A 27,124-nucleotide genomic window follows, 5' to 3' on the forward strand; every position below is an offset into this window, starting at 1 on the left:
TGAGTGATGGTGTCACTGGCTCTATGGGTGAGTGAGAGGTGTGTGAGTAGCAGTATTGGTGAGTGGCAGTGTGATTGGCTGTATGGGCGGGTGGGTGAGTATCTGTTTGGGTGAGTAAATGGCTGAGTGAGTTTCTGTATGGATGATTGAGTGGCTGTAAGGCTGTATGAGTGTGGGGTGTCTGTAAGACTGGATGTGGTAGTGCCTGTTTTGATGAGTGGGTGCATGAGTGGCTGTATGGGTGAGTTAGTAGGGTTGTGAGTGGCTACGTGAGTGAGTGATGTATGAGTGGCTCTATGGATGAGGGATTGGTTGTATGAGTACTGGTGTGAGTCTTTGAATGGGTATGTGAGCAGTTATGTGGCAGTGGAGGTGGATATATGAAAAGTTATATGGGGTGTGAGTGGCTGTCTGAATGGTTCTGTGGATGATGTCATCAGTGATGTCATTTGAGATATCATCAGTGATGTCACTGACCATGTCATGAGTGATGTAATATGTGAGGTCATCAGCAGTGCATTGCGAGGGCGTAAGTTTTAGTTAGCTCAGGTAACTATAAATGCTGAATTTCTATGGTTTTGCATGAGTAAAATCTGAGCCTAACTATAATGTCCCTGTAACCTTTGGTTTTTTCACAGAATTTCTAAGGTTTTTTTTTAATTCTGTTTTCTAACTATAACGTCCCTGTAACCTTTGTTTTTTCATTGAATTTCTAAGGTTTTTTAAATTGTATTTCCTAACTATAACATACCTGTAACCTTTGGTTTTTTAATAGGCCTGGGTGTAAATTCCCGCTCCGCTAATGGAGTTTGCGGAATTCGGCAACTCTACTGATAAACTCCGCACTCCAAACAGAGCAGTATTTTTTTGTGCCGTTGGCGAGCACGATTGAGCGCAAGCGACCACGGCTGAAAACCTGTAGCGCGTCAGGAGTTCCCTTGTGGTTGAGAGAGGGGTCGGAGACTCTGACGACAAATCAGCAATCCAGCTGTGAGGGACTCATTTCTTGCAACAATAGGGGTTCTTGGCCACAGACGATCCTCAGCAGCCAAGGGGACTTCATTCTCCAACCAGTACTGTGCCAGGGTGCCCCTTTGCAGATTAGTTGAGAAAGAGGGTGGGGCCTCTGACGACATCTCCGCAATCTGGCTGTCGGGGACTTACTTGTGGTAACAATAGGGCTTCTTGGCCCCCAACGACCCTCAGCAGCCAGGAGGACTTCATCCCCCAACCAGTAGTGCGCCAGGAGGCCCTTTTGCAGAGTGATTGAGAAAGGGGCGGGCCTCTGACAGCATCTCAGCAATCCGGCTATGAGGGATTTGTGGTAACAATAGGGGATCTTTGCCCCCAACGATCCGCAGCAGCCAAGGGGACTTCATCCCCCAACCAGTAGTGCACCAGGACGCCCCTTTTGCAGAATGGCTGAGAAAGGGGGTGGGCTTCCAACGACATCCCAGGGGCCACCGCATTTATTTTATATGTTTAGCCCCAGCGATGGTGGTGGTCCCCGGAGCGGCCCAGTGGGCCCGCCAGCATACATATTTTTAAATGCCTTGGGGAGGTGGTTGTTCCCAGGGGCTGAAGGGGGGCAATGCTGGCCCCCCACACAGTTATTTGAGATTTGCCCTGGTGAGGTGGTGACCCCTAGGGTGTGGGGGATAATGCGACAGCACCCCCCACATAAATTAAAAGCACTGCCACGGGGAGGTGGCGGTTCTTAGTGCTCTTATAAGCCAGAGGAGCGGGCCTCATGGGCCCACCCTCCTATTTTTATATAATGCACCCGGGACCTGACTTAAGCGCGGGAGCCTGCACTTGGTTTTTTTATGCGAATATCTTGATTTCGCTGCATTTTTTTTTAAATGCTTTTTTTGGCCTCGCAGGGTCCCAGGGGGGACCCAAGACCAGGGCTTGGTGGTCAGGATATTCCTACCCTGCCCCCTTTTCTTTTGTTTATATTTTTTTGTGGGACTCGGCTGAAGCCGAGTCACAAGATGGCTGCCAACCCTTCATGGTTGAAGTGTTGGCAGCCAATCAGGGCGCTGCATTTCCCTGCACAAGCTTGATATTATTTATGAAGTTGTCGCAGCCACAGATATCACTAACTATATTCTCTTAAATTTCTCAATAACTACTGATCGGATTTACACCAAATAACAACAAGCATTGGCATAGCCAATAGGTCTCGCTTTTGGGACCTTATAAGTATTTAGTTATCCAGCACAATATCCTTGGTGCAACAACATCAACTGTTGCATGGCTAAACACTTATAAGGTCCCAAAGGCGAGACCTATTGGCTATGCCAATGCTTGTTTTACTTGTGCGATTACCCTGCCTTCTTTTGAACTATATCTGTGTTACAATAAAAGGAGAGTGTTATAAATTTGACATTCTATGTTGAAAAAACATTTGAAGAAAAAGTGACTCGTACAATTCTGTCTGATACGTGGACTAGCGCTGATTATAAAGAGACCATCTTAATGTTGTGAAGATTGCACGTATTCTGCTGATATAAACAAGGGGCGCTTTAGGAAAATGTGATCGATGTATGCAAGTCTAGTTTGCATAGACCACAGTGAAATTCAAAGTAAAAACATTCAAACAATATTACATCGAAGCTGCTTTCCACGCGAACTTCGCGCTTTGTTCTCTGAGGTAAGAAAACACTCAGTTTTACGGTCAGGGTACCGGGCGTGCAGGTTGCTGCTTGGAGATGTCGAGTGTCTGCTTTGTCTACGCCTTGCTGAAAAGTCTGCTCGCGCTTAATACCCAGTTAAAGGAGGCTTTGTTGCTGGCTCGGGGGCTTTGATATTTTAACAAATTGCCTCCTTTTGCCGTAGTTAAGCATGAGGAAGTCTGATATTATGTTCTGTGCGAGCGTCAGGAGATTGGAAACCGGGAGGCATTGTCATGCAGGCCCGGCTGTGCACGCACGGCTGGTGAAAAGCTTTATTGAGGAGACCTGGAACCCCAGGGGAAGGCAAAGAGGTGGAGGGAAGAGAGAGGGGAAAGGGCAATTTAGCGAGGTAAATTGAAATACACATAATGAGATGCAAAGCAGCGGGAGAATTCAGGAATAAAGAGAGGTGCAAAGAATAAAGAGGAAAGCCATGAGCAAGCACTGTTAGCACCTTTCCTAGTATGTTTCCATGTTCCCGGCGCATACTCGCCTTTTTTTTTTTGCCTCTAAGTTGACATCCTGAAATGTTGGCAAATTCAGGGCAGAGACTATTTCTGGACAAACGGTCAAAATTCAGAACAAAAGGGGAAGTCACGCAATAATGTAAAAGTAGCTAAATAGACTAATAAGAAAAGTACCAGTCAAAATAGGTTTTTGGTTTGTGTAATACATAGCAGTAGTGAGAAAAGTTTCATATGTAGCTGGACTTGTTTAAGGATTTAAAAAACTAGCCAAAGTACTAAGCAGAATTTGACTGCCAACACCAGGGACAGCTTCATGCTTAGGGCTGCACCCTCCCAAGAGAACAAGCATCAGCCGCGCGGCCGTGAAAGTGACACGGCCGCGTGGCCTTGAAACTAAAAGTGATCGCGATTGCGCACTGCCCGCGAGCTTAATGAGCCATGAAGAGGAAAGCCAGTTGGCGGCTGCGCGCACCCTGACGAGAGAGGAAAGCCAGATGGCGCCTCTGCTCGTCATTGTGCGCGTAACCGCACGCTCTATGCCACCCGGTCGGACTTTTAAATGCCCACTCACTAAATGTCTCGCCAGTGCAGCGCATGCGCTGGATCAGGCGAGACCTAAAAAGCATAATCTGCGTGACAAAATCCACCTTTCTGCCGAATTTGGTGTAATTCCATTCATCGGTTCGGGCTTTAGTTGTTCAAAGAACCTGTGAGAATTAACATAGGAAAACACTTTTTTTTATCACATCCTTTTTTCTCGGCCTCTGCTTGACGGATCACACTGAAACTTTCCATGCACAACAAGACCTAACGCGACACTTTTTGGGGGAAACTTTTGTGAAGATTCGTCAACCGGCACCAAAGTTATAGGCAAGTGAAAAAATGCTTTTTGAATGGAAACATGGTCTTAAGTATAACTACCTACTGGCAACCGCCAGTAGGTTATATATATTAACATTGCTAAGCAAAAACCGAGACAGACCAGACATAAATGTAACACAAAAGACTTAAACCCTACTTTTATCTTTGACCTGTTCCGTTTTTTTCTTCTCAAAGTCTGCTCACTCTACAAGTGTGACAATTCAGACCTCTCAACTATTAGAAAGGCTTGGGTATCGGATACTAGTCATTTTTAACATACATTAAAAATTAATTAACAACTGTGGTTGTATTCATCTCTTCATTGGACAAATAGCGCCACCATGTGGAAGACTATCATAAGTGCCACTGTAACAATTAAGAGTGGGGCTGCCAAGACAGGAAATCGCCAGCTCAAATTAAGCATTGTGAGGAGACACTTTCTTCACTCTTAGAAGGTGATTCTAGGGTGGATTTCTATTAGAGTTCTTTGCTGTATTTTTCATGATTTGTAGGTCTATGGACTATCTTATTCGATAGCCCAACGTATGCATATCTGTATTTTTACGTATTTGAGTAAGTAAACCATTAAACAAAGATACTTATCGATTGTTCTTATCAAAAATGCTTTAATCTCGCCTTATGTACTTTCATGAGTTTATAAATGGGAGAGACTAGTCCAGCGGGGTGCACCGAAGACCATAGGAAACACACCACTCCCAATTCGATGGCAACGAGTTTAGAATGGTGAAATCATGATGTGGTTCAGCGCGTTGAAGAGCGTTTCAACACTAAAATGTCCAGATTAAGCATACACGTTGTTCTATCCAGTGTGCCTTTTTCCAAACCCTCAATAAGTTCTGCCTTAATTAATGGTGGCTCCATCTGGGTCCTTCTGTTCCAAGACCGAGCTCACTCAAAAATCTTAGCAGGCTCTGGTTTCAATGTTTTCATTGATGAAAGCAATGTGTGTAAACAGGGAAATGGAGATCAACGCAAGGTTCAATCCCCTCTCGTTTAACACTCAGCTGTGGAAGATCGAGCGGCGCTGCACACTTGAACATGGAAGTCAACAGGGACTGCCGTCTAGATTGGCTCCTGGTGATCACGTGGCCACCACTAAACGGCCCCGATTAGCGATGCAAGCGTCGCTGTCACTATCCAGGCGGAAGGGGGCGGAGATACCTAAAATAGCCGCTCTGATTGGCTAGAAGCTGTCACTTGCTCATCAGAGCTGAAAGAGTGGACGGATAGGAATGAAAACAGAGCGCGGGCATGGCGATTCGCTGCGAGGCGTCACGTGCGTTCACAGCTGATCCCGGCCACTGGCTCTGCTCAGTAGCAGACTTTTCCCGGGTGGAGGAGCACGAGCAGGGACCCCAGAAGATTCCTCAGCCATGGCGACCCCTCAAAGCCTGGAACAGTCCCTTCCAATTGAGGTCCAGCACGACCGCCGAAGGAGGCAATTTTGTGTCCGACTCAACGGTAAGAACGTATGTTTTTATTTAGCCTTTCTTCCCCAGGTCGCTACATCACCTATTCCCTTTCCTGTTCGCCTACACTTGTCCTTAGCCTGACCCTTCGTGTTACTTTTCCTGCCTCCGTGCTACCATTGTATCTTAAAGTGATATTTTGTGTTTTCTAAAGTAAGATCCCATTGACGTTTCTCTCGATTACAGTCGTCTCTTTTGCTAACGCTTGCTTGTCTTTGAACCGGGTGTCTATAAATGAGCCCCTCTCTTTTAAACCCCCTTGTTTATTCTAATAACCACTGCTTTTCAGCCCTGTTGTTTATTCATCTGATTCCATCCCTGTATGCTTTCCCAAATTCTGTTTTCTCTCATACGTTTCTTTGTCTCTTGTTGCATCTTCTATTGATTTCTTCCTTATCTCTTTTGCCTGTTTTTCAGCCTGGTCTCGTATTTTGCATCACGAGTTCTCTCCTGGCCCACCTTTTACTCCTCACCCCACTAATGTTCGTTTTTTCCTCAGAGCGACCTCTTGCCCGTTACTCTGAAATTTGTTGTCTTTTTATTTTTCTAAGTTTCTCTTTTTAATCTGTCGAGCCTGGCCTTTACTTGTCTTGGCATAGGTTCCACTGCGTCTCTTCGCCTGCCCCCATCACTTGCTAGCGTCCTGTGCCTTTTGATTCTACTTACACATCTCTGTTCGTAGCCCCCTTTATTATTTCTCCCCCTAGCTCCCTTTTGATAACTCTGCCGCATCCATTGACGTAGTCTGTTTTCTGATCTCACCTATCATATCCCCTGACTTCTTTCTTGTCTCTGGACCTTCCCCCACGTCCTGCACTTTTCCAGAAACATTTTCTACTTTATTTATTCCAGACTTCAATCTTTCTCTCTGACCTATTATCTTTTCTCAAACTCCTTCTCTATGCATGCCTCTTGAACACCCACCATTCCATGCTCTAATCGGCTTCTCCACTTCTGTCTTTGGAACGAGACCCCTGTTCCCGTACACCCCTTGTTCGAGCCACCGTCTTTTTGGATACTGAATCATGGCATGCCCTGCAGCCTCTTACAGCTAATCGTTTGAACTCGTAGGACGCGTTTACTGCAGGGTCTGCTTCCCTTCGTTCTTTCATCATTCGCTTTCATGGTACAATGTGAGATTTCCTGCTTGCACCCAAGAGCGAGAATGTCAGCGTATGCAAATATGTGCAGAGTAGAAAGACTCCTCTGCTGGAAACAGCTGCCGGCTCAGCTGGTCGCCTCGCTTTGGTGACTCCTCGGTGCCAAGGGGAAGGGTGAGCGGGTCGGTGCTGCTGTATGTACTGTTACGCTCAGGAGCCGTGTCCTTGGAACAGCTATTAATAGGCTGAGGTTTGGACTCAGCACTTCGGAGGCTTCTAGAGCACAAAGTATGCCAAATAAATGTAGCCGCTCGCTCATCGCGCAGGCCGTCGCCTTTTAGTGATAGTCGCCCTCAGTGTTTACTTGTGGAGTCTCAGTGACGTCATCCTCCTTTCCTCAAGCACCACAGTGCTGGCAGGTGGCCCCGTGTCGTGTTTATCACTCTCAGTCGTCCCTGCCGCTTTAGCCACCAGCACTTTTAGATCCCGGGGCTTTGATTTGGAATACCGCTCTTTTAACAAAAAATGTATGTTCTTTTATAGAGCATAATCTCATCATAAACTACGTATCAACTAATACAGCACATACATCAAATTTACACAAATATTACAAAGCACAGAAAAAAATTGGAAACGCAGCAATTCCTGTATATCATTACTACTTCTAGGTCCGGATATTCTCTTTTGCATCCTAAAGAGGGTCATTGTTTTTGCTTTCTTTTCATCCCTGCTTATTAATCAAAATATGTTAGTTTTAGCTTTACCTTTCTTGCACAAGGTTTTCTTTGTACTATCGACTCTGACATTTAACCAAAACTCTTGCTGTGCTTCTGGAAGCTGAATTATTATTGAATGTCTGACTGTGTGGACAATGCACCAAATAACCTTGTACATATTTAACATGTGAACATCCACAATGTTGTTCTTCCGATCAGATGCCTTTGACTGGCTGTTGCCTCATCACCCCAGACCATAAAGGAAATCCCACAATAATCCATGGCCTCAACGTTGTCACCCAGTGTAAAGAAAAGAAACCGCTTTCCTTTTTGGCCAGGACTGCATATATGACTGTTTCTACAGTGAGCATTTTAGAATGTTTGTTTGTTTTGATGTCAGCTAGGGTTTAGAGATCATCAGTCGGATGCCTCTTAACTACTCAGCACAACGAATGATGGCCCCTACCAGGCAACACTAGGACCATCATTCTGACTTTCGCTGGATTCCAAATAAGGTAATCACACAATTAGAAGTCCTTACATAGTGCCGTCCTTGGGTGAAAATATTTTTGGTGCTCTATCAGTAGACATGTATTCTTTACTTATAATATCATTAGTATTGTGGATTTCTCCACAGTTTGTTCGGACAAAAGATTCAATCCTAAATATTCTTTCTATAGATGCTTCATAGTTTAAGGGAGTAGGTTTAGGTGGTCCATGCTGCTGTTTACATAATAAATGCTTTTTTTATGGGACAGGGTTGTGAGCTCTGTGCCCAGTGTCTGACTTGGAGGACCAGAGGATCGCACTTTGTCTATCCGTCCGGTTTGGGGAGCCCAGTTTTTGGTAAATCATTATTTTGGGCACACCTGTCATTTGTATAAAAGCACCACTTTGTAGTTGAGGTTGGACTTAACTGACTACTCCGAATTGGAGACTTCTAGGAGAAGAGTTGGCCTAATGGCTAGGGTGGTCGACCTCGAATCTGTGCAACTGGGTTTGAGTCTCGGCAATGATGCTAAACATCCTGTGATTCTGGGCAAATCACTTAATCTCCCCGTGCCTAACAAAAATGAATGTGTCCTCTTGTAAAGAAACTGGTGCTTTTGTAAAGCGCTCTGATACCCGATTCGGGTCAAGTTCGCGATATATAAAACTCTGGGGGGAAAAAAAGGAGGGGGGGAAGGAGACTTCATCCTTAAATTTTCCCTTTCCTTTTGCCTTTTCCTGTATATAGTATAAAGTTTAGCTTGTCTATCGAATATCTTAACACGAGCACGGGGTGTGGGTTCGAGTAATTATTATTGAGGGGACCTTATGAATTTAAGTATATTAGGTTGATTCGCATGCAGTTGAAACGGAAGTTGTGATCAATTGATAAGCCCCATTCGGTGCAAGATAATGCGTAATCTCACAAGAGATGTATACTGCAGAATCTACTGTGATCATGTCTGATGGTCAGTAATGCTCCACATTTTGCTCATTCAGGGCGGAATGTGGGAGAATTTGTATGTTTTGTAAATATTTATATTTTCATGAAACATATATATTTATGTACTCTATACAAGGGTTACATCTGTATATGCTGCTAAAAGTAGGATCTGCCTGCACAGCAATATGCTACAACATGTTACAAAATGGCGATTCATTTGCAAGGTGTTTACTGGTCCCTTCTTTATGTTGCTACTCGGAACAGGAAATGAGGATAAATGTATAAAAGATGGCCGTTTCAGGCACGCCCATGTACCATCGAGAAAGGCGACTACCGAAACGCGTCCGGTGCTGATAGTCATAATAAATCTTGTGGACTTTTCCCCTGTGAGTGCTGTGTCTTTGTACGAAAAGGACGAGGCGTGTAGCTGGAAAATATATATATATATATATATATATATATATATATATATATATAAAGACACATTTCGACCTGACGGTCAGTGTCGAAGCCACATAGTGAAGAGTGCCCAAGCTCCCTTAAAAAACAAAAACGTCACTTATAGATATGGTGAAAAGACTACCATGAAGTCATTCCTCATTTTACATTTATACCAGTTTTACAAACATTATGAACAGAATTCATGAAAAGGAAAGCTCAAAACGTGTCAGCCATCTGATTAAAACTCTTTGCGGATTAAACATTGTGGAGTGCGGGCTCTTGTGTTGGATCCAGCACAGTTCTTGTGTGTGATATTAAGTGGGTCATGTGCCCACTGCCAAGCACCAACCCCAGTAGGCGGAAGTTATCGGTTGAACTGCAGAATAGATAGATATATACTATATCGCCATACAAAAATATAACCAATTCTATAGCAACAATATGATGACTCTTTTATGAAATTAATAACATATAAAAAATGTAAAACCCCCCAAAACACCTTTACTAAAATTACTATAAGCATTAAAATAAATGTCAAAACAAATAGTATAAAACATGTAAACCAATTAATGCATTAACATCTATTTAACCAATATTATGAAAACTGTTAAGGTCTAAGAGTATTAAATGTACTATTCCCACTCAAATTTATGCTACAGTAGGGAAAGTGTTATACTTCGGGGGGGGGGGATTAGATTTACTATTCCTACTCCAATAAGTCCAACTGTAGAGAAAGCATTGGGCTTCGGAGGGTTACATTTACTAATCCCACTCCAGTCTGTGCAGCAGTAAGGAATGTGTTGGAATATCGGAAGGGTGAAATTTACTATTCCCACTCCAAACAGCGCAACAGTGGGAAAAGTGTTGCAGTGCGAAGAGAATAATTTTACTATTCATACTGTAGTCTGAGCGAGAGTAGGGAAAGTACTTCACTTCAGAAACATTACTTATAAGTAACCCCATGAATGTAGAAAAAATATTTAACTCTTAGGGCCTCATTTTTGTTTATTCAATTTTTATTTTACATTTCGGGTATTAAATCAGAGAACATAAGTAAGTTTACAAATTTGGACACTGATGCATTATGGCATCTAACATTGACCAACCATTACAGAGTAATGACTAGTGTACACATAGTATTTGTAGTGCCTAGGTAAATAGGGTGTAAACATTATGCAACATAACATTGATGCAGAAAGAAAACGAAAACCTCACATTTTTCCCCTTCCCTTACTGACTAAATGAGACAACGAACCATATCAGCATTCATATATCACCGCTGTATTCCGTCCACCTCCTCTACACCTTTATTGCATAACATATATATAACGCCTCCTTTGCTTCTTGAATAGTCCATATTCACCTTGGATACATGCAAGGGGTACACTGCGCCTGTGGCCCTACGCATTTCCCCATCCGACTATTACAACCACTCCTGCTCTCTCCCTACTGCACGCTATTCACTAGTTCTTGCACCACTTCAGCTCGGAAGAAGTACTTTGTGATTCCGAGTATTCTTGCCAGGATGTACGGAAGTCTGTCAGTATTGCATCCCATTCTGCCGTCAGCGACTGTTTTCGTACCCCTATAGTGTCTTTGCGATGGAGCGCTACACTTTCTGCCTGTGCCCAGCAGAGAAGTGACTGAAACCTAGCCTTCGCAGCTGGGGATTCAGGGGATTTCCAGCACCTAGTGAGTAACCGTTTGGCAACAATGAGTCCCAGGTCTATGTATTAGGTTGTTACTTTATACTTTTTAGGACTTTGGCATAGTCCTAGTGTACATGTCTCCCATGACCATTCTAGCACGTGTTCCGTGCAGTAAGTTGAATGTTTAATGACTGTTTCCCAGTAGGACTGTACGGTAGTGTTGATGTTAATGCTAATGTTAATAATAATTTATAGAGCGCACGTACACCGGGTGGCGCTAAGAAGGCTCAGATTATCAGCAGACAACTTTAGTTATAGGCTTGTGCAAATAGCCACGTTTTAAGGGACTTCCTAAATTGCAATATGTCAGTGCAGGAGCGGATCTCCAGCGGGAAGGAGTTCCACAGACTAGGGGCGAGTGTGGCAAATCTGCGGCCGCCCAGACGTACTCGTTTGAATACGGGGATGGTAAGAAGAAAGAGATGAGCAGAGCGAAGGTTCCGAGAGGGAGTGTGCCTGAATATCAAGGTGTTAATAAATTTAGGGTTGTTGCCATGCAGGGATTTGAATATAAGGCAGCCCACCTTAAAAGCACAGCGTTGAGGGATTGGGAGCCAATGCAGTTTCCTCAGCAAAGGGGTAGCTGGTTGCCATCTAGGTTGATGAAGGATCATTCTGGCTGCCTGATTTTGGGCCATCTGTAGCCGTTTGAGCAAGTAGATTGGCATGCCCAAATACACAGAATTAGCGTAGTCCAGAAGGGACAGGACAGTGGCAACTACCACTTTGATCAGAGCTTCCTGTGTAAGAAACTGATGTATCTTTTTGATCTTCCTCAGTTGAAAGAAACATTAAGAGATGACCGTGCCAACCTGAGTTTTCAGTGACAGGTCATTGTTGAGGGTGACTCCTAATGTTTTGGCCGATGGGGAAGGGGAGGGAGAAGGGCCTAGCTCTGATGGCCAGTAATGAGGGCCCCAGAATTTATGGCTGTCCCCTGTAAGAACAAGTTACGTCTTACCAGGGTTTAACTTAAGATGGTTGTGGTCCATCCATTGTTGGATATGTAGCATGGTGGCCTGAAATTAGGTAATAGAACTGTATGAGTTATCGACCGAGAACACCAATTGCAGGTCATCTGCATAATTATAGACCATCACATTCCTGTCTTTAAGGGACTGGATCAAGGGGAGAATGTAAAGATTAAACAGATGGGGGGAGAGAGAGCGGATCCTTGTGGGACACCACAGTTGGTTTTGCGTGGTGGGGCCAAAAAATGGTCTTGGCGGACGGCCTGGAAACGGTCCTCCAGGAAGGAGGAGAGCCAACGAGCCGCCATATCTAAGATGCCAGCTTGTTTGACACGGTCGACCAAGATAGTGTGGTCGACCGTGTCGAAGGCGGCGGAAAGATCCAGTAGCACCAGTGCTTGGGAGGGAACATTTATCCGCGTTGTCACGGAGAGTGTCCAGGACAGCCAAAATAACCGTTTCAGTAGAGTGGGCTGGCTGGAAACCTGCCCGATAGGAATTGAGGTATTTAGATTCTTCCAGGAAAGCGGACAGGCATTTGGCTACCTGGGCCTCTAGCACTTTTGCCAGAAACGGGAGTAGGGAAATGGGACGGTAATTAGGTAGAAGTGTGGGATCAGCACCAGGTCTCTTCAGTAGGGGGACCACTATAGCTTTTTAAAAGGCTTTAGGAAGTTTACCGGAGGTGAGCGAATCGTTCAGTAGCGTGAGTGATGGGCCCGGGTAGACTGATAGGCTGTCCTTGACTGTGTGAGGTGGATAGCAGTCAGAGGGCGCTCCTGATTTAACTTTGACAAGGAGCTCCTGAAAGAGCTCAGTACTAATGGGGGGGGGGGGGGGGGAAGCAGATGAGAGCACAATTGTTTCTGTGCATGGTGGCGGCCGGCGACATGGGGGGGGGGGGGAGGTTGCAAAGGAATGCTGGCTTTGATGGTGATTTTTTCCAATGAAATAATAGTTTAGAGAGTTGCACAATGCTTGAGAGGGCATGACCTTTGTGAGGACCCTGTCTGGGTTGGACAATTCATTCCTAATAACAAATATTTCTTTAGAGCTTTTGTTAGAGTTGAGAATACGTGAGGAGAAGTTAGCAGCTTTCGCTGTGATGATGGCCTTCATATATTCTCTCCGGTCTGAGGTGTATAGAATTTTCTTATCAGGGGAGTATTCCCGTCGCCACTGCCTCTAGTTGGCGCAAGAAGTCAGTGTCATCGATTCCCGGAGACGGGTTGGTGCTGGTCAGGGTGTCAAGAGAGTCTTTTTTTTATTGATAGCATTCCATTTCCTGGCAAGGCTGCCTTCGACTGTGCTAATTTTACGAAAAATCGGAAGTATGAGCGTGAATTTTAAGAGATGATGGTCGGACCAAACGCAAGGGTCAATTGTAGGGATTGAAGTGGTCATGCCACTAGTCCAAACTTGGTCTAGGATGTGCCCCTTCAAACGGGTGGGAGAGGAGACCTGCTGGCTGGCTAAAATTTAAGTTAGTAAGAAGGTCAGACAGCTCAGCAGATTGTGGACGTTCAAGAGAGTCATTGTATCAATTGTTAAAGTCGCCTTCGAGGAGGACCTTAGCGTGATCAGTGGCGAGTTTTGCCATCTGCTCGCTAAGTGAAAGGGGGAAGTGAGCCTTCTGATGTGGTGGCCTGTAGACTAATACACAGACGAAGGTGTCGGTGGTGGATTCAAGTTGGATTACTATATTTTCCACCTCATTGAGGGAGAGACAGGGCAGGGTGCTGAACCTGAAGTTGGTGTGAATAATGGCTGCAACTCCCCCTCCCGATTTACTTGATAAACGGTTGGCATGTATGATATAGTAGTTAGATGGTATAGCCGCCAGCAAATCAGGGGCGGAGTCTGCAGTGAGCCATGTTTCTGTCAACAGTAACAAATCAGGTGTATCAGTGAGCAGGAGGAGAAAGATGTCAAGCTGGTGTTTGACAAGGTAACGTGTATTGAGAGAGTAGATTGAAAGAGGCATGGGCTGGGGTTTAGCTAGGTGAGGTGAAATATGCCTGGGGGTGGTGGAGATCTGTATTTCTAGGAATGCACACCTTTTGGTAAGGATTCCTTGTTCAGGGATCAGAGACTGTTTTTCTCGGGTAAGATTTAAAAGGGGAGAGTGCATCAATTTAAGGGTATCTAAGGTGTAGGTGATAAGACGGATATGGTGCCTGGGCGCGGACGGGCGTAGACGGGCTTGCCTTTGGCGCGCGCGTCCGCTGCGCTCACGCACTGCTGGCTGCATTTAGTTCCTGTCCCTGCCCACAGCTCCGCCCTCTCACTGCCTGATTGGCTGCTACAGGGGAAGTCACTCTGGGCAACAGGGAAGCCGGAACAGCCAACTTACCCGCAAGTTCAATTCAATTGTTTTAAAAACACGAGAATACACAGTAAAATGACTCTATCAGTGCAATTTTCTAAAATACAAGTTAAGGTAGCGTTTTGGCAGCCTGTAAAGCGATCTGATAGCTCGAAGCCTATGCAGCCCCATAGCATGTGTAGGAGGTCTCCACCTATCATGCCACATCTGGGACATTTGGCATCATTGTGATTGAAGCATTGATTGATCTTGGTTGTTGTCATATAGGCTCTGTGCATTACGAAATATTGGATGAGTCGGAACCTAGTGTTTTGAGAAATGCGTGTGGGACCTTCTAAGATATCCTCCCATTCCCGCTCTGTGCTAGGTCATTGCAGATCTTCGTCCCCGTGGGCTCGAAGGAATGACAGTGGAGGTGTTGCGTGCAATCTCAAAGAGTCCGCCAACCATCTGGTGAGATGTTGGCCCGTGCCCAGCTCGGGCAGATACTGTATTGTCAAGTGTGTTGCAGGTTCTTGTGTTATATCTCCCCATATTATGCGCAGCACATGCAGCATGCAATAAAAATTGGCCTTGTGGTAAGTTGCAAATACCAATTCTCTGCACACGTTAGAAAGTTAACACATACAGTTACATCAATGTAACTTTGTGGTAATTTTCTAACGTGTGCAGAGGATTTGTATTTGCAGTAGAGTGGCCTGGTGACCACACGCTTGGGGATGTTGTGGTTTTTCCTTACCTAATGCACCGTCCCAGATTTCATGCTATAACCAAATTATATATGTGATAAGACCCTAGAGCGCCATTGCCTATTATCCACCACCAGCTCTGTACATCTTGTGGTAAGTTAGACTCTTCAGTAAGTGCGTTGAATGGTAACAGTTGACCATCACAGTATAAATCTCCTAAGGTTTGGATTCCCACCTCCTCCCATTGGGAAAGCTCTGCTTGATGTCGCCTGGGTGAGCTAAGTATGGGCAGAGAAGGCGCATATGGGGTGACCTTATGTGTGAGTCTTAGACTGCGGCGGAAGCAAGTGCAAGCCACTTTCGTTAGTAGTTGGGTAGGTGACATACCTGCCCTACCAGGATGAAATAACGTCACTAGTTGGAGATGGGTGTGGCCTGGTTGCTGTGTAACGGTGTCTGTTGGGCATCGGGCGCCAAGCCAGCGGGCCACACATTATAGGTAATAGTGTTCCATATTGGGCACAGCAAGGCCACCCCGGCTAGTTGGGAGATGCAGCTTAGCCAATGCTACCCTGCTATGCGTTCCATGCCAAATAAGTTGCCGCATGTCTCTCTCAAACACGCAAAAGAATGCTGGTTTGACATATAATGGTGGGTTTGCAAAGTGATAGAGGAGTCGTGAGAGCACTACCGTTTTCAGAAGCGCTATGCGTCCCAGGACTGCCAGAGGTAGAGTGCCCCAGAATTTCATCTGAACTCTTAGGGTCTCATTATGATGTCAGTCGTAAAGCATTCTGACCGACTTCTTGTTGGATTGGTTTCCGACTGACTTGGGTTCAGGGAGTCCGACCAACCGATTACGATGGTTCTGAACACCATTCGGTCAGACTCCCGTTGACTTCAATTGGAGCCTGTGTTCCGACAGATAACACAGGCTCCCATTGGGGGAAAAAAAGGGATGGATCGAGAAAACCTTGCACCCTGTGGCGGGCACCCCATGGTGCCTGCCACACAGTGCATGGTTGGAAAGAGGGGTCCCATGGGTATCCCCACGGGCCACAACCTGAGGCTTCTGGGTGAAGGGGGGGCCTGCTACAGGCCCCAAAGTTGGTTTCTGACCGCTGATCCCGGCACGGACAGACTGAGTCGAAACGGCTGTCTGAATCCAACGACGTAATCGGTCGGTTGGAAACGCGACCCATAGAGCTTTACGATTCTGCTCCGACTGACTCTCCGAATGCTGGTTGGAACCGATTCGGAGTGACCGACCGACTACCTTGTATCGTAATCGATAGGTCGGAAATGTTTCAGAGTCGGTCGGAAACTTGGCTTCCGACACTGGTTCGGTCAAACCGAATGCCATTCGGAGCCTTTCTGACCGACCATCGTAATGATGCCCTTAATATAAAAAATATTAATTGAAAAAAATATATATATATATATATATATATATATATATATATATATATATATATATATATATATATATATATGATTTTACGAGTTTTATTAGGTCCGCCAAGTAATTTATACCGATTGAGGTGTTTCATACATGCTTTCAATACAGGGAAATCCTTTTAACAATTGGGGTCCCCGTTATTGTTAATAAACCCTCATAAAAGATTTAACTTGCTAACTGGTATACTACTCATAGTATTTTACTCCTTTTATAGTCTAATTTTACATTTTATATTCTATTCTATTTTACTTGATAGTAATTATACTTGGTGATTCCCCGTAAGACTCGAGAATACACATATACTTATTTACAATGACTATTTGAGGCACTGCTCATGATCACTGAGAAGAGACAGATCTGTACCCCATGCGAAAATATAATAGAAAAACTCCATATATGATATACCAACCAGAGAAGGTAAATTCAGGAATGGATAGGAGAGATGTGTTAGAGCAATGACTAGGAAGTAGGATTTTAGAATATTTATATAATTCATATTTTACGGATTTTTATATTTATATTTATATGCACTAATTTAAATTGAACGTTATTTTACAAATTGTTTAACAAGTGTATTATATTTATTAAGTGTATTTATATGTAATATTTATTAATTGAATTCAACTATCCTCCATCACACAGCCTAGGAGGTATTAGGACAGGTTTATATCAAATATGATCACCTCCTATACCATCAGATCATAGCTCGCACTTCTCCCTTCCTAACCGTTTTTACCCCTCGCACATAGTTTTAACTTCATCCTTGTCTTTCATCTCCTTCCGCTTTTGCCAAGCACTCAATATAGTTTTCATTTTAAGCCAAGCTAGTATAAGGTATTTATACCAAATACATCTAGGCAGCACTGCACTTTATTATATTATATGTAATTTTATAATATAACTTTTAATAGATTTAAGAATTCAAACACATAATCTCACTTTATTATTATTATATTTTTTTGCTCCTTCTGATTTACCATAACAATGACATTAATTTGTTATGTAAGAACAAGAAATATTTAATTTATTTATTCACTTATTCAGACTTTGCTATTTTGCACATGATAGGCCTATGACACTACACATTATATATACACTCATTAACTTCAGTTAGCATTTATGCAATTAATAAATACTATATATAATTTTGTGTATAGCGGACATGAATTACTAGTAGATTTGTATCTATGTAAAAGACATATGTATTTACACAAGGCTCGCTGTATTCTTAACAAATCATAAGTATTTTGTCTGTCTTTCATGCACTATGGAAGCACTGGCACTTTAAAAATAGCTCTCACAGTCTGTAGCGTGTCATGTGATCAAGGCCGAGGGACGGCCGAAACGCGTCATGGCGGACTAACTGGTGGTGTGTAACGAATAAAACCTATTGCAGCACGGATTTGGGTCCATACTCGTCTTCTTTCCTCAGAAAATTGTGAAACGAGAAGTTCAAATATATATATCAGTTTACATAATTACTATTGAATAAAATAATTAACAAGTACTCGACAACTTGGCTGTACGCAAAGGAAAAATTCAATAAATGGTAAAAAGTAATATTCAATTAACTTCCCACCCTATACCCCTACAAACCTAAAAGTCCGCAACCAAAATATAAGTGAAAAAAACAATATTCCACAATATACTTCATTAAATGTCAATTAAATGATTGAGTTACAATTACTAATGAATTAATCATTACTTAACTTCTCGCCCTATAAACCCAACCTCCCACTACAACACTATAAATTCTTTATCATTAAATAAAATATTCGAAATCACTTATTTGCTGTTTAAAAAAAAAAATTGATCTAAACCATAGTAACGCATAAAATTAATATAGCCACTAAAATGATTTAAAAAAACAATATTTTTAACTATTCGTGAAAACGGTAATAAACATCCGTATTCTTTAAAACTATATTACTTGCCCCAAAAATCTGTATTCGTGTAAACAATATTAGTGCATCACAATATTTGCGTCATGATATTTAACTTCTGATGATTAAGTCTCCTGATATTTTAAACTCAATATTTTGCAACATAACCGTACAATTTTACACAATTTTTTTAAAATCATTTCGAACCCCCCCCCCCTCCCCCGAACTGCATGATGTTGAGCTGAGGCCATAATTTAAATCCGTTTCTTCATGTTCCAACCCTTCATCCCAATGGGTGTTGAAAAGCTTGTACATAGCAGCTGGTGGGCAGTGGACAAAGCTCGCGTGTTAAAATTCGAATCCTAGAAGCTTGCAGATACTTAGTAAAATACTGCAAGTACACCAGCAGTATGAATATTTGCAAGGTGCAGTCCAGAACTACACCACCACATTTTTAGTAAAATAATCTCAAAGGACATTTTGATTTACACATTAGAGGAGAGCTTCTAAAGAGTATAAACACATACTGGAGAAAGGGGCAGGGGTTAAACGGAGAATAAAATAAGTCCTGACAAAAATGTTCAAACCATTTTTTTACTGCACGAGGTTCAAGGCTTCAACAAGAATGGTGGCATTATTGGATCACGGTAACCTATACACCTTTCAAAACAGCCCCCATTGCCTGAAGCCCACCGGGAAAATGCCAGAGTGGCAACGTAATCTGTCCGCATTGGCTGGTGGTATGCATTTTTTGTGAACCAACTTTGAGCAGCCGTTTTGACCCACACGAGACAAACCACAAATAGCTTTTTGATTCTGTAGCTTCCGGTATTTGAAATAAAAATATTGTGTAACTTAATGCAAAGTAATGGATATGGCTAGGTGGAAAAACTACAAATTTGTCACATTCTAAAGTTATAATTAGGCAATACATGGCGTGTAAAGTTGCTATCGTGTTTGAAAGATCTTTGTTTTTCTTCTACAAAGAAAATGGAGGGAGACTCCCCAATTACGTAACAGGTTTTCGCATAAAGCCTTCTTGAAATGGATCCAGTTAATAATGATCTCTGAAATTAAAAAATCTTCCGAACATGCCACAGCTCCTGATTTAGGGACAATTCTTACTGATTAAAGAGTTGACTAATCGGAATTGTGTAATCATTATGTTGTTTCAGCAATAAGATTGGCGAGTATTTCAACTAGTCAGTTTATAATTGGGCCCATATTAGCTTTGGTATGATCTCCTCTGAGCCTAAGAGATTCATTATAGCCCTCTACCATCAAAGACTCAGTTTTGTAGTCTTTCTTCATGGCCCTCCGCAGTATCGGCTTGCAGCCCACTCAGGTGTCACTCTCAGCCTTCCCTAGTCCCCCTTGTAATCGGGTTTGTCACTTGCTTTAGTAAAAAAAAAAACTGGAACTGCTACGCAAATGAAATGACACCTGTTACCAACAGCATTCCAAATAAAGAAATTCAGATGTTCGCCTAGTAGCCTCTATACATGCCCACCCCCAGAATAGATTTTGAATTTGTAATAATCTCTGATACTGTTGCAAATATTCAGCATCACAGTGGTTGACCTTCTCATATCCACAACAGTCTTATTCAATGGTGGCACAAAAAAGGGATTAAACCTTGAGTTGGTTGGGCTTCTTATCTAGCTTGATTGGACTCATTCTCTGGGACTGTGCTGGAGCTGTGTTCGTTTTCTGGTAATGATTTTCTGTCTGAGCTGGGCCAGTTGCCTGGCCGAGCTTATTCTTATGGGCAGTCGTGTTTATTCTGTCGCATAGTCGGGCATTTTGTGGCACAATAGGGTTAATCGTAGCCATGATTAGGTTTATTCTTTACTGCAATTTGGTTTATTCTCAGATCTGGTTGTGTTTATTCAGTTACAATTGGCTTTATACTCTCGACCCACTGGGTTAGTTTTTTTTGGCACAATGGAAACTGTTCTCTTGCTTAGTTCTCTTTCTCTTATACAGAAGATGGGTATTGGTCTTCAGGGCAGGGGGTGATAGTTTTGTGGTACAGGTGAATTTGTTTGAAAACGACTGTGTTTTAGTCTGTCGCCGATGGGCTTATTCCTTAGTGCAGGTTTGTACATTCTTTGATACTCCTGAATGTATCGCAATGAGGAGCACACTGGTGGTCATGGTGAATAGAATAGTGTATATAACAAAGTAATTATGTTCTTCAAAACCTCTAATAAATTATTACTGATAAATGGTTATTGATGAGGGTATGACCTTGATATTCCTTCTTTCACTCTCATTTACAGTCTTTCCCTTACTCACTCCAAAGCAACTCGAGTTCAAGGCAAATTCTCATGATAAAAAATAAAATTACCCTCTGAAATTATCAGCCATTCGGTCACTGTCTGACAATCTAGAAGCGGCAGGTGCTGGTCATAATGTACAATTGGCTTACAATGATCCTTTTATTCTTGTGTAGCCTGGAGATTCTGGCTCAGTGTGCTTCAATATGAAGAGAACCAGACTTCGTCACTCGAATATGCGCCTTACATTTGTCTGTTTGCTGATATTTTATAGTGTAAAACAATATCTACTTTTTGCATATTTTATTCCTCCATATTTTGTAACCACCTTAATATATTAACACCTGCAAAGTCAGTGAAATACTAACTGCGTGTGAAAAATGGCCGTTTCTTCATTTGTTATTCGTTTATATGGCAGACATTTTATCACTTACTCTAAAAGTTTCTTGGCGCTGTTTAGATTGCACCACTATGTCACTTGATGACATAATTATTGACATTCTGCAGAAAACAGAGTAAAAACTGCCTAATACAAATGCACACTCAGTGGCGTGAGCATGAGTTATTACTAATAGGTTTACAAATAGGGAGCTGGTCAATTTTCACCCATCCACTCTGGGAGGGATTAACAGTACTCCTGACCTGTTGCAGGTTTGTTTCCATTGCTATTGAGTTTGCCACCTGCCTGGATTTGATGGGAACAGTGTTGCTGGATTGTGGTGAGACCTTTCCCATACTGAGTTATGGAGATAGCTTAATATGGCACAGTTTTGGTTTGCTGATTTGGACCTTGCCTGTTCCATTGTTGTTTTCCACTGCAGTGGGCCATCTATTCAATTGGTGAGCAGTGATCTAACAGACTTGGGTACCTCCAACAACCGGGAGAAACATGGCGACTTGTTCCATGGCAAGTGTAGAACCTGCACTGCTACTCCCATGTACTGTACCTATAAGGGTCCCTCTTTATTTGGGTGTGTACCTCCAGTCTTTTGGTCACTGATATATGTATCCTTATAAGGGTGTGAGAGAGCTGGCTCCTGTTAACTTCCTTGGGCGTGGGGAATGCTTTTGTCCAGATTTAAATGTCTTTATTGGAAGCTGACCGCGATGGCGTGAAAACCAAATGAAGCATGTCTATTGGATGAGTATGCATCGATAGCCGTAGTAAAGACTGAGTTGACCATCCTGAGCGTTCTTAAACAAAATAAAAATTGACAGTGGACTTTATTCCACCACAGACCGAGCTTGTAATTTCATCCTTCACTTTCATTATTTTGACACATGACACAGCAGGGAAAGGAGGGTTAGCCAGGTAGCAAAGTCCTTCTAGATTCTGAAGAAAGCCGCCCAACTTAAGAACATTTAATTCAGGGCTAAAACACATTGACCACTGTAGGATGATGGAGGTTTTCTATAAACTCCTGTTTGTAGACTTGTCCAAGTAGGACTTGAATGAAGGATTAATCGTGGGCTTGCCCAAGGATGGCGAAGTTCTGAGTGGAGGTGATGAGTGTGATGTTGATCAAAATGTGCCTGCTGCGTGTGATACCATGTTGGAAACCATTAAAAATGAAATCACGCTTGGTATGGTGTCCACAAGGAGGCAGATTGTAATACATTAAGTGACGTCTATGGCAGTAGAAGTAGAAGCCTGGAAGACAGGCTTAAAAGAATGGCAAAATAGCAGATTAGATGAAAAAGGTACGGAAGACCTGATCACCTAGGGAAAAATGTTTGCTAGAATCATGGAATTGCCTAATGGCAGACTCCCTTGAATTGGTGCTGAGGTACACTCAAAATAATTTGGGGACAAACAAGATCGAATGTGGGGCTTACAGCTGGTTAAAAAGAACTGCATACTGAATATTTTCATACAAATGTATTGTATGTGCAGTATTTTTTTTTTTTTTTTGGTCTGCTCATTTGCCGTTGATTATTGTGATCATAGATGTTCGAAAATTAGAGGATTTTCTTACTCAATACAATCCTTAACAGAGAAGGAGGCAAATGCTTAACTTAAGCATCCATACACGCTCCAAGAAAGTGCACATAGTGAATCTGCTGAATCAACTTGTTTCCTGGTTAGGAACAACACTTGTGGTGAAGCACTGCAGCTAGTGTGGGTGATGGCCGAGAGAGAGAGAGCTATTTTGGGATTGATTCCAACCCACCGCAAGTTATTGAGCTACCGCTGCAGGGCTCTCTTCATTTATGATTGAGAGCCATTTCAAACCCACACCTTTAACCACACGGCGGAGAAGCCCCGTTGTTTTATTTAAGTGCTCTTCTCAGTTCAGTCCTGATGAAGACTCCACCGTGAGGATACTATTTAATCCTGCACCCTAGGGGTCGAAATGTTGACAATACACAGACAACATACAACACAAACTCTGGTGACAATTTTTAGAAAAGTGGATGTCCCCTAGAGCTATGTGTATTTTCAGGAACATTTGACCTGTCACAGGCCGTAAAAGTTCATACCATGTATAACTGATGTATAGGTCACAAACACCTTTTCCCTGTCCTTCACCCACACGTTGCCACTTGACTCTCATTCCTTTTCTATCCACACCAAGAGCACTGTAATATATATTGCACTGAGATACAATTGAGCAACTTCGTTGCCATCATCAACTAATGTTTTGAATTTAATTGCATTGGATGCTTTTGTTTAAAGTAATAAATTGGACTCGTGTCATAACGAAAAAACTGGTGAATGCTACTATTTACTGTCGAACAAAAGTGCTGCTACCGTGACCACTTATCTATTTGTACTGTATCACTGACCCAGGTCGGGTAGTATTTGTGGGTCACCCCCCTAATACTCAATACTACACCCCAGATCAGCACATCCATTAGTGCACTACATTCTATATTTATTCCATGCCAGTGAAAATAAATGTGCTTAAATAACACAGTAGTTCGTGGCCAAGTACTGGGAAGCCGCAGAGCAGCCAAACCTCCAGAAATGGAAAACTGAGATGGACCTCTACTTGGGCTGAAAAAGTCGCATAAAAGGCCAGAGAGTGCCCAAAGAAGTTCCAAATAATATGGGGTCACTAACTTATGGTAGCAACCTGAGTACCACAACCTATTATTTGAAGACTGAATGATCACCAAGAATAATTTGAAAATGCACTGTACTCAATGCAGTTATGGTTGTCGGTGCGTGGTTGAGCACCTGGCATTGTTTGAGAAATATAGTAAAAATAAAATAACACAATAGTTAAAACAAGTAAACACACTTTTACTAATGTATTACCGCAGTGCAATGGCCAAATTCCATATTATTACCACAGAACAGCTTAATTTTCTTAAAAAAACAATGTTTCTTCTCTAACAGATTTGATACTACATTCATATGACAGAAGAAAACAGGTGTGTAATCCGCTCTGGTTATTTTGATTCCGTCTGATTGCACGCATTTAACCACATGTGCTCTGCACATGGTAATAAGCCTTTTCCCTATAACTGCCTCACTTCAAGCAAGCATTGGCAAAGCCAGTAGGTCTCACCTTTGTGTCCTATTGGCTTTGACAATGGTTTTTAGCCCACTAGTCAAGTTTACCAGACATGCACGAGAAGACAGTGGAACACGGAGAGGGTGGGAAGGAGGTGTAAACAACACTGAGGTGGGTGTGTGGGACATGCAAGCAAACCATAAGTGCAGAAGGGTGGCAAAAGCAACACAGGAGGGTAAGAGGAATGGGGATGCAACACAGGTTGGAGGAAAGCAACACAGAGGTCATGGGTGGGGGGAGCGAAACCACAGGAGAGAGAAGGCGAGTGCAGGTGGGGGAACCAACACAGATGTGGCAGGGAGATAATGGAGAGAAGCACTCAGGCAACCACAACAGAGAGGGAGCAGAGAGAAGCTCTTAGACAACGGAGAGAAACTAGTGCAAGGCACGCGAGGAGATAGCTCAAAAACACATGCACTCTCATGGAGTGCTCAACACAAAACAAAAATCTAATGCTTGAAAAGCAAGACGCGGGAGCAGAAATGCAGCAAGTCTAAGAGATGGTAACGAGGCAATGTTCCATGGGCGGGGAAAACACAAGATACACAAATGAACATGCAAATAAGAGTGAAAGGAGAACCAACCGATGGTAAGCTTTGGGAAGGCTCCAGGCCCCTCTATATTCTTGGTAAGCCTTACAATATCCAGCACATGCACTGTCTTGTAGGCACGACCTAAAAAGACAGAATGTCATAAACCATACGTGCAGGTTAATATGCAAATTATTGCCACTTTTGATTAAGGGATTGGACTACATAAACCACTTGAAGCTTCACCTCATGTGTTTTTTCTTTTATCCCCACACTCAACAATGGCAGTCGTTGGCCTATTACACTTTGCACTTATTAAATTTGACATGTCTATCATTATGTTTAAGATACCGCCATAGTAATAGTGTGTTGCATCCTTTCCTTCTTCCATATTAGGAGAATAACCAGATTTCACGTAGCCAACACGTTTGCTTGCATGCTATGCTGATATAACAGAATGTGAAAATTAAAACCCATAACCAAACTTACAATTTAAACAATATAACTAGACTTCATGTGTAATATTCCGGTCTTTTGCCTCCAAATAGCCATGTTTACTTGAGAAACCTCGAGTTGCCTTGATCAATGTCCTGGTATGGAACCTGAGAACCAAATTGACCAACAGCCACCACAGACTCCAGGCTCGACCATCACAAGACTAATCTTCCATTCCCATAAAAAGACAAATTGTGATTGTATGCAAGCAGAACATTTCAATACATTTGTCCAGAAAAGTCGCACCAAAATGGCAACTTTTCTTACTTGTGAACTGATTTCGGTCCTATAAGAAGTATTCTTTTGCATAACAAAATGAGCAGAGAAATGATGTCTTAATACAAACCACCGGGAAAGGATGCAACCGCTACTCTGATTGCTTGAGAACATGGTGACCCCAGACCTTCCCTGGGCTTTCCAAACATGACCTTGAACCCATGTCTGCAATTCAAGAAGGACCATAACAGAAACTGCGAGTACAAGTTAATGTTTAGCGTGTCTGTGGATTGAAAAAGTTGTTGTTTTTTATTTTTTTACTTTGAAACTATGGAAGGTAATTTGTTTTTGTGCCTTTTTATTTGCCAGTGCTATTAATCTGTGTGGGTACAAGTTCAGTGATGGTATGTTACTTTTTGGTTAATACCTTTTTGCAATCTTGGATAAAGGTAAGCGATAACTATTCAGTCAAGGAGTGTAAACTGCACTTTCTATTTAGTTGTATTGATTAAAAGTGTATGCATGACACTCTCTCTTGCTTTTTCCACATTCTCACCATCTCAAACTGTCAGACATTTTTACATTCACCCATTGTCACCCAACGATTATTTTGTTCTGAACACTCTTAGTGGAGAAGCACATACACTGATCTTATTAGCTGTAATACGTACATGAGTACAAGAAGTGTCTAATTCACCCCATTACAGCAGTCTCTTCTGTCCATTTGTTTTGTCCTAAATGTTTACACTAGAATCACTTCGGAGGACAAGAATATACTGAGTAATATGATTTGTCTCTTCCATTTTTATGAGCATCTTGCTCCCTTTAAATGTGTACCTTGGTTTATGTATATTTCCAGGATGCCATGACCGGGCGGTTTTGCTGTATGAATATGTTGGAAAACGGACAGTGGACTTGCAGCACACAGAAGTTCCTGATGCCTTCAGAGGCCGAGGCATCGCCAAGCACCTGGCTAAGGTAAGAACAAGAGAGAGCATTTCTTGCATCCTGGTTTAGCTTCCTTTTCGACCCTCAGGCTAAAAATAGAAAACAAAATCCCTTCCATCGACCAGCATCAATCTGAATTCTTTTTCTACAGACTCAAACTTTTCTCCGTGGTTTTCCCACCCTTGTATGCATACGGAATATCCTGTTACTTTCCTGGATGCGATCATCCTGGTTGCTACTATATGAGGGTCATTTCTTCAATCTAAGGAGTTCACCTGCTAAAGTGTTTATTTATTAACTAATCTAAAGTTTTCTTGAAATGATTGCACTGATAAGACTATAATATATAAAAGGAAATCTGACCCCATCTCCCTTTTTCGTACTGTGTAAACCCATTCACTCTGTCTGACAACTGACCTTTCATCTGCATAAGCTTGAAATCGCGTTTAAACCGAACATGCAGATGGGTGCAGGTATAATTAATGGATGTGCTTGAAGATAGTAGTTAGCAAAACTGATTAGCTCTGGCTGAGCCCCGCAAGTGACAAATGACCATGTAGAGAGCTGGGTAATGGTCTTCGTGGCTTATCAATAACCGCCTAGGAGGATGCATGTTGACATTCCTCATGAACCTATTATTAAAACAGCAGAAAATGAATACATTGTATGATGATCCATACAATAAGGAAAGCCGTTTCGACTTTCTTTGAACAACCCATGGAGGTGTGCATTGCCTGGCATATATAGTTGGTGACTGTTTCTAAAGGAAATTTTTGACCTGCTGCTTTATTTTTTAAAAACTGTTAACGTGTAAAAGGGCAAACCTGTATAATTTCTTTCCCAGGCACTTTTAAAGTGTGTGCAGGTTCGTAGATGCCCATAAAATAATATACTAAGCTCTCTTAATTAAAGC

At 42.6% G+C, this 27,124-nt stretch overlaps 1 protein-coding gene across 1 annotated transcript in view; it reads left to right on the forward strand.

The window, feature by feature from the left end:
• The first annotated feature begins 5,251 nt into the window (after window positions 1–5,251).
• Window positions 5,252–27,124, forward strand: part of NATD1 (N-acetyltransferase domain containing 1) — a 64,406-nt gene continuing 42,533 nt past the window's right edge. The window contains exons 1-2 of the mRNA XM_085628902.1: window positions 5,252–5,488; window positions 26,123–26,241. Coding sequence (XP_085485028.1) covers window positions 5,401–5,488; window positions 26,123–26,241 — 207 coding nt within the window. The 5' untranslated portion in view covers window positions 5,252–5,400. The remainder of the gene's footprint in view (window positions 5,489–26,122; window positions 26,242–27,124) is intronic.

This window comes from Triturus cristatus, chromosome 10 (genome assembly GCF_964204655.1).
Source record: "Triturus cristatus chromosome 10, aTriCri1.1, whole genome shotgun sequence".
Taxonomy (NCBI): domain Eukaryota; kingdom Metazoa; phylum Chordata; class Amphibia; order Caudata; family Salamandridae; genus Triturus; species Triturus cristatus.